Here is a 14,848-nt window from a genome sequence, read left to right as displayed (position 1 = left end):
TTTAATGTGGCTCTTAAGGGGAAGTGTGTTTACTCTACTCACCCCCATCACAAGTAGTTTATAGTGCTAAAAGAACATAGTAAATAATAGAAAAAGACCCTCATGGTCCATTGAGTCTGCCCAACAATGAGACCAGAGCCTCGCCCACCACGCCACCTAGGCTTGAGTCACCCATGTTTAAATGCTGGGGATGATATATGGTACACTGCTGATATATGGTATCCCCTCCAAAGCTGCACAGTTCCCCCACTCACAGTATGTGACAATAAAACGCACGCTAGAGTTCTCAAACCTTCACCTGTCTATCCAGCATCGGACTCTGCTCCCCCATGCTGGATTTGGCCACTCTTCTTGGTCTCCTGCCACATTCGGGACACAGACCATGCAAGTCTGTCTGGCATCAGGCTCTGCCCCCCTCCCCCCCCAATGCTGGATTTTCTTTTTCTCTCGCCACGAGGGACACAGACCGTACAAGTCTGTCTGGCATCAGGCTCAGCTCCCACTGTTCTTGCTCAAAGAAACACCTTAACAGCCATGTTGCATTTCCATCTTCTTTCTATTTAAGCATTCCTTGTGTCTGTCCCATGCATATTTGGAGAGCTTTGCTAAAATCTAAATACATCACATCTAGCAAACTCCCTCTATCCAATTTTCTAGTCAGTCAGTCAAAGAAATTGATCAAATTTGTCTGACAAAACCTACCTCTAGTGAATCCATGTTGCCTCTGGTCCTGTAATCCACATGATTCCAGAAACTTCACCATTCTCTGTTTTAAAAGTATTTCCATTAATTTGCTTACCACAGAAGTCAGACTTACTGGCCTGTAATTTCCTACTTCTTCCTTAGTTCAACTTTTGTGGAGAGGGACCACTTCCGCCCCTCTCCAGTCCTCCGGTACCACTCCCGACTCTAGAGACTCATTGAAAAGGTCAGTCAGCAGAACCACCAGAACTTCACTAAATTCCTTCAGCACGGAGGTACACCATCCGGCCCCATCGCTTTGTCTACTTTTATTTTAGCATTGGACAAAGACTTATACATATTACTTAGGTGAGGGAATAAGGGACTAGAGGTAGGGGAGTAAAGAGGGAATGGCAACAGATATGGGTGCTTTATAAGTTGGGAGAAGAGGACATAAACACAGTTTCAAAAATTAGATTTGAACACCATGAGAGATGGGGCCTGATGCACTGAGTCAGGCAGGATGATCCAGGAAGTTGATAGTCAAAGGTTTGCATGAGTGTATGGAGTTCATTGGTAAACATATTTAGAAAAATCATTGTTAAAGCTAGTAGAAATTTGAGGTAATCCTACTGTGAAGTCCAAATGTTAGAAGTCTACCATTCCTGGATTTAGCACTTTGGTAAAAAGAACATTTTTAGAGGTCCCATGATCTTGAAACAATCCTCATTCAGGGCCCTTTTTACACAGCCACAGTAGTGATTTCCATGCGCCAAATGTGACGCAGCCCATTCAATTTCTATGGGCTGTATCACATTTGATGTGTTGATATTCACTACCACTGCTTTATAAAAGAGGCCCTTAATGTACTTTAGGCATCCCCCTTCCTGCCACCAACAAAAAATTACAACTTAGCCACTACAACAAAATTCTTCTTTGACATCTGCTAATCACTCTTCTAGCTTCCTACAATAACACAGAAATGATTAGGGATCAAGCCAGACAAGAAATGTATCACAGCAAAGCCTGAAGCAATTAAGTGCTGTTCTCGGAATCTGAGTAATCTTGTGGGAAACCGTTGAAATGTTATGATCGCTGGATGTAAGTAAGCTAGTGTACTTAACCATTATTTTTCCAAGAGAGGGTTTTAAGAATAAAATTTGAGAAAAGAAATGTATACTAAGATTAATCATTTATTTCACAACTTAACAAAAATATTATTTTTAATTTTATTCTATGTGGATTGTACATTTCCCAGTCCTTATGCTTTGTTTTACCCATAAAGCACACTTTAAACTTGTGTATACAAAGCAATTTCAGTAATATGCTACTGCTATTATCGTAATGGTGTGGCCTGAAAACTAAGGATAACATGAATTGTTTAATTAATAAACTAGATTGTAAAAGTTAACTTATCTGCCAACCCATTTTTTAAATCTTAAAATAATTTTTTGAGTTCTTTCTGTAGCAACACTTTAGTAGTCTAAGGCTGTTGTACATATATTCATTTTATATTCAAAGTGCGTCTATTTATTTTAAAATTTTCTATTCTGTTTATCAACTAGACGGATTACAATTTTCACACACATAATTTAAGAATGACATACATAAATGTACAAATTCTACATCTCTAAACAATTAAAAAATAAAAACACTCATTTCAAGATTTAGGGGTCCTTTTGCTAAGGTGCGCTAACCGATTTAGCGCACACTAATAGATTTAGCGTGCGCTAAATGCTAACACGTCCATAGAATATAATAGGTGTGTTAGCATTTAGCGCACGCTAATCGTTAGCGTGCGCTAAATCAGCTAGCGCGCCTTAGTAAAAGAGGGGGTTAGTCTATACATTACATTAGAGATTTCTATTCCGCCATTACTTTGCGGTTCAAAGCAGATTACAAAAGAGTTAAACTGTGGGTTACAATGGAAGATCATTGGTCATTTCTAGAGAAGTTAGATCAGGTATATATAGGAAAATACAGGTATATATAGGAAACTACTGACATATCCTTATTTATGAAATGCCCTGACAAATAGATGAGTTTTCAGCAGTATTTTTTTAAAGATTTAGAGTCAGAAAATAATCTTAATGAACCATTCATTGCATTCCACAACTTGGACCAGCCACCAAAATCGCTGCCATCCAGGTCTTTTTATATTGCACGTCATATGAGTATATTCAAGGGATAGTTTCATTGTCATTTGTGAGCTTAATTCACGATTTGGCACGTATTTTCTCAAGGCTTTAATCAGATACCACGGTGCCTCCCCGTAGAGTGCATGATGTATTATAAGAACATAAGCAGTGCCTCTGCTGGGTCAGACCAGAGGTCCATCACGCCCAGCAGTCCGCTCACGCGGCGGCCCATCAGGTCCAGGACCTGTATAGTAATCCTCTATCTATACCCTTCTATCCCCTTTTCCTTCAGGAAATTATCTAATCCCTTCTTGAACCCCAAAACCGTACTCTGTCCTATCATACCCTCTGGAAGCGCATTCCAGGTGTTCACCACCCTTTGGGTGAAGAAGGACTTCCTAGCATTGGTTCTGAATCTGTCCCCTCTTAATTTTTCCGAATGCCCTCTCGTTCTTGTAGTTTTCGAACGTTTGAAGAATCTGTCCCTCTCCACTTTCTCCATGCCCTTCATGATCTTGTAAGTCTCTATCATGTCCCCTCTAAGTCTCCGCTTCTCCAGGGAAAAGAGCCCCAGTTTCTCTAATCTTTCAGCATACTTTTTATCAATCGTGTCGCTCTTTTCTGAACCCTTTCGAGTATCGCCATATCCTTCTTAAGGTACGGCAACCAATATTGGACGCAGTACTCCAGATGCAGGTGCACCATCGCCCGATACAATGGCAGGATAACTTCTTTCATCCTCTATAGTCCCAAGTCCACTAAATAGTTTGGTGTCGTCTGCGAATTTTATTACTTTGCACTTCGTCCCTGTTTCTAAATCATTTATAAATACATTGAACAGCAGCGGTCCAAGTACCAACCCCTGTGGAACACCACTCGTGACCCTCCTCCAGTCCGAGTAGTGGCCCTTCACTCCCACCCTTTGCTTTCTACCCGCCAACCAGTTTTTGATCCATCTATGTACGTCTCCTTCCACCCCATGATTCTTCAGTTTCCGTAGTAGACGTTCATGGGGTACCTTGTCAAAGGCTTTTTGGAAATCTAAGTATACGATGTCTATGGGGTCCCCCTTGTCCATCCGTTTGTTAATTCCTTTGAAGAAGTGCAATAAGTTCGTTAGGCACAATTTTCCCTTGCAGAAGCCATGTTGGCTTGTTTTTATCAGTATATTCCTTTCTAGATGCTCGTCGATGCTGTTTTTTATCAGCACTTCCGCCATCTTCCCCAGAACTGAAGTCAAACTTACCAGTCTGTAGTTCCCCAGGTTACCTCTTGATCCTTTTTTAAAGATGGGCGTAACATTAGCTATCTTCCAATCCTCCCGGATCACGCCTGTTTTCAGGGATAGATTACAAAGCTGCTGTAGTAGTTCCGCTATTTCCTCCTTTAGTTCTTTCAATACCCTAGGGTGGATTCCATCCGGGCCCGGAGATTTGTCAGTTTTTAATCTATCTATCTGCTTGTGTACGTCTTCAAGGCTTACCTCCATGGATGTTAATTTTTCTGCTTGATCTCCTTTGAAGATTTTTTTCAGGTTCCGGCACATTGGATGTGTCCTCTTTTGTAAATACTGACGAAAAGAACATGTTTAGTCTATCCACTTCTTTTTCCTCCTTCACCACTCCTATCCTATCTCCGTTATCCAGCGGTCCCACCTCCTCCCTAGCTGGCTGCTTCCCTTTAACATATCTGAAGAACTGTTTGAAATTTCGTGCTTCCCTGGCTAGCCTCTCTTCATATTCTCTTTTTGCTCTTCTAACCACGAGGTGAAATTCTTTTTAATGCTTCCTGTGCTCTTTCCAGTTTTCTTTGGTTTTGCCCTTTTTCCATTTCCGGAATGAATTCTTCTTATCTGCTATCACTTTCTTTACTTCTTTAGTTATCCACACCGGGTCTTTTGTTCGGCTCTTTTTGCATTCTTTTCTAAATCTCAATACGAAATTTAACAAGCAAACAACGTAGTTGTTTCAATACTGGAGATATATGATCGTAACGAGAAACCCCTGTAATCATCCTTGCAGCTGTATTTTGTACCACTTGTAAGGCATGTATAATAATAATTACTTTATTTTTGTATACCGCAGTACCAGAATAGTTCAGAGCGGTTTACATGACAAGAGACTGTACATCTACAGCGAAATTTACAAATAAGTCAATCAATCAATATAACTTAGCGAGTCGGGAGCAGGCAAGAAGGAGATAGAAAGGTTATAAACAAGTCAATCGGCGTGGCTAAGAAGTTGGGTGCAGGTAGGTGGGAGGTGCAAGTAGGGAGAAGGCAGGTAGGTGGGAGGTGCAGGAAGGTGGGAGGTACAAGGCATAGTTAAAAGTAGAGTTACAAGGAGGGCGGGAGTCAGAGATATTTGTCAAAGAGATAAGTTTTGATTGACTTCCTGAAAGTTTGGTAGGAGGGAGAATTAGAGATGAGAGTGGATAGACATTTGTTCCATTTGCATGCCTGGAACGCCAGGGATCTGTCGAGGAATCTCTTGTAGATGCAGCACTTTAGGGACGGGAAGGCAAACAAGTGGGCGTTATGTGTGCGGGTGGGGCCCGGACAGACAAAGTGATCTGATAGGTAGATTGGGGACGAGCCTGTTAGGGTTTTGAAGCAGAGGCAAGCAAATTTGAAGATAATCCTCGCCTCCATAGGCAGCCAGTGCAGTTTTTTGTAGAAGGGGCTTATATGGTCAGATTTTTTGAGATTATAGATGAGTCGAACGGCTGCATTCTGAACGAGTCTTAAGCGTTTGATGGTTTTTTTAAATGAGCCTAGGTAGATGATATTACAGTAGTCTAGGATGCTCAGGATTAGTGATTGGACCAGTAATCGGAAGGAGAAGAAGTCAAAGTAGTGTTTGATGGTGCGGAGTTTCCAGAGGGTACCAAAACATTTTTTAATCTGAGCATTGGTGTGGGCTTCGAAAGTAAGGCAGCGGTCCAGGATGACTCCAAGGATTTTGATTGTGGGGTTAATTGAGTAGTCTAACCCGTTAAGTTTTAGGGAGGTGTTTGTTAGCTTGTTGTTGGGACTGGCCAGGAAAATTTTGGTTTTTTCTGGGTTCAGCTTTAATTTGAATTGAGTGGCCCATTGTTCTATCTTGGTGAGGATGGATGAGGTGAATTGTTCAATCTCTTGTGAAAGCGAGGTAATGGGAATGATAATAGTGATGTCGTCTGCGTAGATATATGATTTTAGTTTTAGGTTGGATAGCATATGACCTAGTGAAGCCATGTAGACATTGAATAGAGAGGGTGAAAGAGGGGAGCCCTGAGGAACTCCGCAGGGATTGTGCCAGGGTTGGGAGAAGGTCCCATTGAAGTGTACTTGGTAAGAGCGTTTTTTTAGAAATCCTGTGAACCAGTTTAGGACCTGACTGGAGATGCCGATGGAGTCAAGGCATCTGAGTAGAATGTCATGGTCAACAGGTCAAAGGCACTGCTCAGGTCGAACTGGAGTATCAAGGCACTTTTTCCCAGAGAGAATAAGTGGAGGAGGTAATTAGTCAGAGAGGCTCAGAGACTTTGTCATACCCAGGAATAGAGCATTACAAGGATGTGCTGAGACTTGAGTCAGTCCAGCGAATGGCCACCCGGATGGTCTCGGGACTCAAGGATCTCCCGTACAAGGAACGGCTGGATAAACTGCGGCTATACTCACTCAAGGAACGCAGAGTGAGGGGAGACATGATCGAGACGTTCAAATATCTCACAGGCCATATCGAGGTAGAAGAAGATATCTTCTTTCTCAAAGGTCCAACGGCAACAAGAGGACATCCATGGAAAATCAGGGGTGGGAAATTGCACGGTGACACCAGGAAATACTTTTTCACCAAGAGAGTGGTTGATCACTGGAATAATCTTCCACTGCAGGTGATCGAGGCAAGCAGCGTTTCTGATTTTAAGAAGATGGGATTGTCACGTGGGATCTCTTCACAGAGTTAAGTAGGGGAGGGTTATTGGGGTGGGCAGACTAGTTGGGCCGTAGCCCTTATCTGCCGTCTATTTCTATGTTTCTACAAAAATCTAGTTTAGTAATGAGAAGACTTTGGATAACTATTTGAAAATCAAGCATTGATAACATTGGCTTCACTCTAGAGCAGGGGTCTCAAAGTCCCTCCTTGAGGGCCACAATCCAGTCAGGTTTTCGGGATTTCCCCAATGAATATGCATGAGACCTATGTGCATGCACTGCTTTCAATGCATATTCATTGGGGAAATCCTGAAAACCCGACTGGATTGTGGCCCTCAAGGAGGGACTTTGAGATCCCTGCTCTAGAGAGTAGTCTCATCTGCAGCAATGCACTCTTAATAGCATACAAAATATGATTTTCCATTGATAAGTCCGTGCGGATAATTAACAGTTTGAATAAAACTCCTACCCCCTCCCCTTTGTTCTATCCTTTTTTTGTTTTCTCTCCTTTACTATACCTTATTGTAGTTCACCCTTAGTCCTTCTGTCCCATGCTAGTCCGTTCTGTCTTTGTATCTGATAATATGTACTTTTGTTGTGTACCCCCCTGATTTTAAATATTTTGTATAATTGTTTAGTATTACGATAGGCTGTATATACTGAATATTCTATTTTTTTATTTTTTTATTATAAGTTTTCATTATAACATACCAAGAGAAAAACACTTGTACAGAAAGTGAATTAGTTTAAATACAATTCCATAAAGTGTAAATCATATCTCAATACAATTTACAAAGAAAGAAAAAGATTTAAGAAAACTTTGACTAATTCTCTCAAGTCCTCAATCTAGGATTCCAAGATTACATATAGACGAAAAAGAAAGAAAATTGTTACAATTTAGCAAGATCTGATACAGATAGCGCTGGGGAAGGAGCTTCTTCTAAAATTCTTTAGCACTTGATTTTCCTTCATCCAAGCGGGACATTGCCAAAAAAGCACTTAATTGTTGAGGTTCAAAGAAAACATATTTGACTGACCAGTGGCAAATTATACACTTACAAGGATGTCTCAAATAAAATGTTGCCCCCAGTGAAGTGACTCCTGGTCTCAGGAAAAGAAATTTTCTACGTCGCTTTTGAGTTTTCCTTGAAAGATCAGGAAACGTTTGAATTTTACATCCAAGAAATTCTTTCAGTTTATTTTTTAAGAAAAGACTCAATAATCACATTTTATCAATTGAGAGAGCTACTGTTATTATCATTGTAAATGGTATTGCTAGATCTCTGTCTGATGTTTCCAAAATTTCTGATACATTTAATGAAGCTTGATCAGTCGTTTTAATCTGTTGCTGATTCCCTCCTTTATTAGGCAAATAGTAAACTTTGGAAAAAGGTGGTAATGTTTCCTCTGGAATTTGTAAGATTTCCACTAGGTATCTCCTAAGCATCTCCCTAGGAGTCACCATCGTTAATCTTGGAAAATTAATTAATCTTAAATTATTATTTCTTGCATTGTTCTCAAGTATCTCTAACTTCTTCCTAAGATTCACTTGATCCTTAACAAGAGATTGTTGTACTTGTTTAGTTAATAATAAGTCTTGGTCAAGCTTTTGAACTGAAGATTTTGAAACTGACAGATCCTCTTTTAGCACCTGAAGCTCTTTAGTATGTTGAATCAATTTTGCTTCAACATATTGGAAGTTGGGGCTTATAGTCTTTGTAAAATTTGTAATTAAATCCCATAGGGACTCAAGAGTCACTTGTGCTGGTTTATCAGGAATTAAGAACTTTTGCTGAGTATAAAAATGTTCACCGTCTGTAGATACTGTTTCTTGGCTTTGTTCTGGTTGGATATCTTCATCTCCGGTAGCTGGCGCTCCCCCGGTTTCTCCCACAGAGACACCCTGAACCAGGGGCTCTGTCTCCAAACTCTCCGGTTAACTTGCCTCTAGGGAGAATTCCTCCCCCATCTCCGGGGTTTCCTCCTCCCCTGGAGAACTGGTAACACGGGGCTGCGGGGATGGAGCTCACAAGTCAGGACTGAGCGTGGTGTTTGGCTCAGGAGATGCGACTCTGGTTTCGTTGTGACTAGGCGTCCTCAGCGGGCTAGTTCCCGGTGTTACAACTGAAGCTCCCTGCATCCTCCGCAGACACTGCTCAATGGTGCCAAAGGTCGGGGTGTCGCCGGCCCGGCCGAGTTACGGCGCTCCTGCCTCTCCTATTCGGCATCGCTGAAGGTAGGCTACACGAGCTGCAATAGTTGTCAGGAAAAAAGCTTTGAGTGGAGTGGTTCAGGTGCGATCCTCTCAGCACTTCTGTACTGTGGCCATCTTGGAATCTATACTGTATATTCTCTTTCACAACAGCTGTGGCATTGCAAGGCAGAAGCAGTGGCCTGGTGGGTCTGGTGTTTCAAAAAGAAAATCTTAAGTTATCACCAGATATAACTGCCTTCTGTTTCCTACAACTACAGATGTATTGCAATGTACTGTACTTTTGTCTTTGCAGGACCCTTCTCTATTTTGAATGGTATTAACTGTACAGTTTCTATAGGTACACCTTTTCCCCGTCGTTCTTTTCCTCCCTGATACACAGACAAAGTTTTTAAAATGCTATCGGTACTCTGGAGACATGCTATTGAAAAATGGAAAAGTCATTTGTGTAGGTGGTGAAATTCTCATTCCTTCTTTCTAAATGAAAACTGATGAATCAGACCTATTGAAGGGTTTCAACGTATTGTTTCCAATCTCAAGGGTTTTGTTTTGGATTTTTTTTTAAACTATAAATAGCAGACTGTTAATGAAATCTTCAAAATTAATTTGCTGTCATTATTTTTTTAATGAAACATTTGTTTTCTTATCTGTTAATAGCTGATAGCTGAATTGATTTTTTTTGTTTATTTGCACTTCCTCACCTGCTTCTTCTTCTTTGTCTCTTTTGTGTATTGTGCAGAGGTTTTGCAAGAGTTTGTCAAGCCAGAAGCAAAGTGCCTGGAGCTATTTGCCCGCAATCTACAACCTGGTTGGACCAGCTGGGGGAACGAGGTTCTCAAATTCCAGCACATTGATTATTTCATTTCTCCTGAGACTGAAAGCTGACCAAGATCTTCTAGCTTAAGTGGAAGTTTGGTTTTTTTTCCAAACCATAATCACTTTTTATTAAGAATGGACTGCTAGGGAAACAATGTAAATACAATTGGATAGGTTGAAATTGAAATCCCTTAGTCCTTCATGCCTTGATTCTATTATCAAGTTGCCTTCAGTCACACATTTTGGTTTTTCCTTCTTACCGTACATCTCAAGGGGTAGGATAGATAAGAGAAAAAGTTAAAAAAAGACCCCTAAAAGAATGACTAATCATACTCAAGACTTCTGTGTTGCATGCACAGTATACACTCAGAATAAAATTGCAGATACTTATCTCTGATGCCGAACAGCATTTTTTAGGAAAAGTTCCCCCATCTGAGTAACAAAATGTAGTCAGTCAAGCCGCTTTAGGATTTTTTTTTATCACCAACCACTGTGGTAAAAGCTCTAATGCTCACAGGAATTCTATGAATGTCAGAGCTTTTACCACAGGGGCCAGTGATAAAAAAAAACTCCTAATGCAGCCTGATAAAAGGGGGGGCCTTAATTGTAAAGTGTGGCGGATTTACTGTGCCCATTTGAGAAAGTGGAATCTCAGAACATACAGTTGTTTATTCTCACTATTAATAATTTTGCATCATGTTTATCTTGTTTAGCCATTGCTATTTCACTGTAGAAAAACCCCCCTCTAAGGGCCTGATTCTGTATACGCCCAGTTTCAGCTTTGAAAATTGCACACGGGCTTTCTATATAGAATTGTGTCTGTTCTAACGGACAGACGCCTAACCAACCCGATTCTCTAACCGGCATCCATGTCGCAGACGCCAGTTAGAGAATCGTGTTGCCACTGAGCTGATCATGGCAAGGGAATCTCCCTGGCATGATCAGCTGAGCAGCAGTTGCAGGGAACCCTGAATCCCTCCGCAAGTCTTCCAGCAGTAGGGATGCCCACTCCCTCCTGCCGGCACCCCCAAACACCCTCAAAATGTCAGAGCTTTTACCACAGGGGCCAGTGATAAAAAAAACTCCTAATGCAGCCTGATAAAAGGGGGGGCCTTAATTGTAAAGTGTGGCGGATTTACTGTGCCCATTTGAGAAAGTGGAATCTCAGAACATACAGTTGTTTATTCTCACTATTAATAATTTTGCATCATGTTTATCTTGTTTAGCCATTGCTATTTCACTGTAGAAAAACCCCCCTCTAAGGGCCTGATTCTGTATACGCCCAGTTTCAGCTTTGAAAATTGCACACGGGCTTTCTATATAGAATTGTGTCTGTTCTAACGGACAGACGCCTAACCAACCCGATTCTCTAACCGGCATCCATGTCGCAGATGCCAGTTAGAGAATCGTGTTGCCACTGAGCTGATCATGGCAAGGGAATCTCCCTGCCATGATCAGCTGAGCAGCAGTTGCAGGGAACCCTGAATCCCTCCGCAAGTCTTCCAGCAGTAGGGATGCCCACTCCCTCCTGCCGGCACCCCCAAACACCCTCAAAAGCCCTTCTCCTAAACCCCCCTGTACCTCTAACAGGAAGGCTGTCCAGAAGGAAGCCTATACCCTCCGGCAGGCCCGCCTCTTCAGAATGGTGGGTCTTCCCCTTCCTGGTGCAACCTGGGACCATCTTCACCATTTGTTTTTTTTCTCTCTTGCAGTATTCCATTCACTGCCTTTGACTTGCCTACAAATCTGTGTTCAGACAAACCACTTCTGTACCACAGCAGCCTTCTTCGAAATGTAATTCTGTTTCTCACAGTTTCTTTTAACTGATCTTTTTGAATATCTTAGAAGAACTCCCTGTTGTAAATTGACCCTATGTAAATTGTCTTCAAGCTTTTTCCATGTTTCCTGATCCCATTTTAATTCTTGAGAAAAATGTTAACCTTTTTCTCCTTGCCCGGTAATGTTCATTCTTACTTTTTCCTCTGGATGAACTCTCTTTCATCTTAATCTTCTGACCAGGCACAGATTTTATATACATCATGCATTTCCTGGTTTTCTCTGGTACCCTGTTCTTCTTTTGTCTTTCCTTTTCTGCCAGGAAAGTTTTTTTCTCACCTATGTTTCCATTCAACTTATTTTTCTTCTGATTATATTTCCAACTCTCTTTTAGACTTCTGTCTGTCTTTGTCTCCCTTAGAGCATTCTTTATACTCTTCCTCAGAGTATTCATTCTGCCCAACTTCCTGCTCAAAATATATATGTTTCTCACACATTTCAATAGTAGAAATTTTCTCTTCAGCTGGAAACATCATGACTTCCCTTGGCAAAATCAAGGGAGCTACTTCAGCAGAACCTTCTTCTGCTTCCTCCTTTTTGCCAGCTTTATGATTCTCCGTCATCTCATGATTCTTGCTTTCCTCCAGGCTCTCCCATGCCACAGCATCTTGCTCATCTTTGGGCATAATCAGCTCAGGATATGTAACTTTCACATTTTTAACTGTTTCAAGAAGGTCATTACCATCAAAATCCAGTGTGATGGCATCTTTAGCCTGAATTATAGTTGTAATGTTATCATTCTCCACTTCTTTCACAGATATGCTAGCAACTCTTTCTTCAGGAGCTTCCTGCTCAGTTTCAGCTGCAAGTTCTTCAGAAGGAAGCAGTTTAGATATTCTTGGTATACTATCACCAGAATCTACTATATCTTTATCATCAGCCTCCTCTGCTTTATCAGCTGTTAGAAAACTATCAACATCATTATCCTTTTCTGTTTCATTGGCTGTTAGAAAATCTTTATCATCTTTTGTCTCACCTTTTGATTCTTCAACTAGTTTTTCCTCTAGGTCATTTTCCATTTTCTCTGTGTATCACTTTTTATTTCATCAGAGAGCAACACGGGGACAGAACTTCCATTTTGTTTATTTTTATCATCATCTTTCTGGTTTGCATTTTCATCTTGTTCACTTGCAACTTGACTTTTCAATTTACTTTCCTTCACCTCAACTTCCACTGAAGCATCACTATTTAACTTATCAGTGTCCTGTTTTTGGATCCTCAACTCCTCCAGCTATTCTTCCAGCCTTGCTTGTTTTCTTTTATACAGGGCAATCATTTGCTCCTCATATATCTTTTTCCAGTTTTCACTGTTTTCTTCTACATATGCAGGCATTCTTATAAATCCAATGTAGGCATTATTCTGATAGACAAAACACTCCTTTTCAGGAGGGCTCCTTTCATGTCTTTCCGATCTTAAGCTTAGTTCCCGTGGACTCTCAGGACTTGCATATGACTCCCTATCCGGACTTTCATATCTTGCAGACTTTGAAAGTTGAAGTCTTTTAGGTCTTCCAACCTAGCTCGATAATATTAAATGAGATGTCCTAGTTGTCTTCAGCGGTAGCAGATGATTGGCCTCCTTCCCCTCCCTTTTCGTTGGAAAGGATATCTTCCCCCTTTTTCACAGTTTTCCTCGAAACATCGTTGTCTCTCTTGCTGCTGGCAGGGTTCCACTCGATTTCACTCTTGAAATTTGGCTAAGGTATTATAATGGTTTCCTCTTTTGTTTGTATTGGGGAATTTCTGACCATATCTTGGCCATTCTCTTTATAGCAATATGCTTCAATTTTTAAATGGAAAAAGACTCTCAGGAAGATCACCTATGTTTCAGGAAGATCAAATGCCTTTTGGTGTTACACTTGTTGTTATCTGTTTCTATTGTTTGTAAATGATGTTTAAGATGATTTTTGTATATAAATTTTTAAATAAATTTACACAAGATGGGTCTTCACTTGCCTGTTGTATTTCGGCTCTCTGCCATCCTACCTGCTGCTATTGCTGCCTGGCGCTGGACATGTAGGCGGCACGGATATTCCACAGCGGTGATACCTTATATTGCTAGTTGTGGGAACCCACCATTTCCCCTGGGACAGTCCGGTTCCATGTTTCATCGTTGGAAAGGATATACATTATTTGCTGCATGTCCTAACAGGAGGGTCGTTTGAAATCTTTCACCACGCTTCAGAAGGATTATTCCTTGACATCTGGAGATATATTTTCTTATTTACAACTTAAACATTACATACTAAGCCTTCCTTGGGAGGATTTAACAGAGGATGTTCAAGAAGAATTGGCTACATGTTACACTTTGGGAGCATAGCTTTCGGTTCCCTTGCGATTCCATCATCGGTACCTTCAAAACAACTACGGAACTGTATTATCCTACATATGTCTCTGCATGGAATTTGGATCTTGGCATGCAGTTATCTCTTATAGATTATAAAAAACATGTCCTGGCGTCTGATAAAATTTCAGACAATGTTTTGCACAGGGAACATTACAAGTTTGCATTGTGTCTTTATATTGCACCTAACAGAGCTCGTTACATGGGACTTTCTCAGAATGGGGCATGCCCTAAATGTGGATGTGGGAAAAAGTTATCTTATTCAATTGACCCTCTCAGAGTCCTCCTTCACTCTCTCAATGGAGGATGCAAATGTTCACTTTACTTTAGCTGTAACGTATACAAATACAGGATTTCGATTCTCCCCTGGGCCGTCAATTTAAGTGCACTTGGCGAGCCTTTTGGACCACTTTGACCCCAAGAGTGCGGAGCTGTCTCTTAAACAGATAGTTTGTTATGACTGGCCCCATGTGTTCCTAGCTTGGTTGTTGTTTATTACTGGGTGGAGGGGGAAGGCTGGGGGGAGGAATTGTTATATTTGCTTGTACTGTTTTGCTGCCTGTATTGCACTTTCTTCTTTTTCTCAATAGAAAGAGTATGCCATAAATAATAAAAAAATAAATGTTATCTAAGGAAAATTTTAGTTAACTACAGTGCAATTCATAAGCAGATTAGACCATCACAAAATAAACACATCAATTTTTTCAAACTGGCTCACAGGTCCTTTCTCACAATAATGAGATTTTTCAGAATTTTTGAACTTGAAAACAGTCCAAAAATCCTGCTGACTACGCCAAATCTGTAACCATAGAAGGGACATTAGGCAACTGGACCAACCGGAGTCTTAGGCCTCCTTCCCAGTGCATTCTGGGATGCGCTGGCCTAAGATTCCGAGTGGCCAGATACCT

At 41.0% G+C, this 14,848-nt stretch overlaps 1 protein-coding gene across 2 annotated transcripts in view; it reads left to right on the top strand.

Moving 5' to 3' along the window:
* Positions 1-13,547, top strand: part of METTL4 (methyltransferase like 4) — a 69,319-nt gene extending 55,772 nt beyond the window's left edge. For both annotated transcript variants that reach the window (XM_033934963.1, XM_033934962.1), the window contains one exon: positions 9,684-13,547. In XM_033934963.1, the coding sequence (XP_033790854.1) occupies positions 9,684-9,798 (115 nt within the window). In that variant the 3' untranslated portion in view covers positions 9,799-13,547. The remainder of the gene's footprint in view (positions 1-9,683) is intronic.
* The last annotated feature ends 1,301 nt before the right edge of the window (positions 13,548-14,848 follow it).

This window comes from Geotrypetes seraphini, chromosome 2 (assembly GCF_902459505.1).
Source record: "Geotrypetes seraphini chromosome 2, aGeoSer1.1, whole genome shotgun sequence".
Lineage (NCBI taxonomy): Eukaryota > Metazoa > Chordata > Amphibia > Gymnophiona > Dermophiidae > Geotrypetes > Geotrypetes seraphini.
This window is presented reverse-complemented; position numbering and strand designations above follow the sequence as displayed.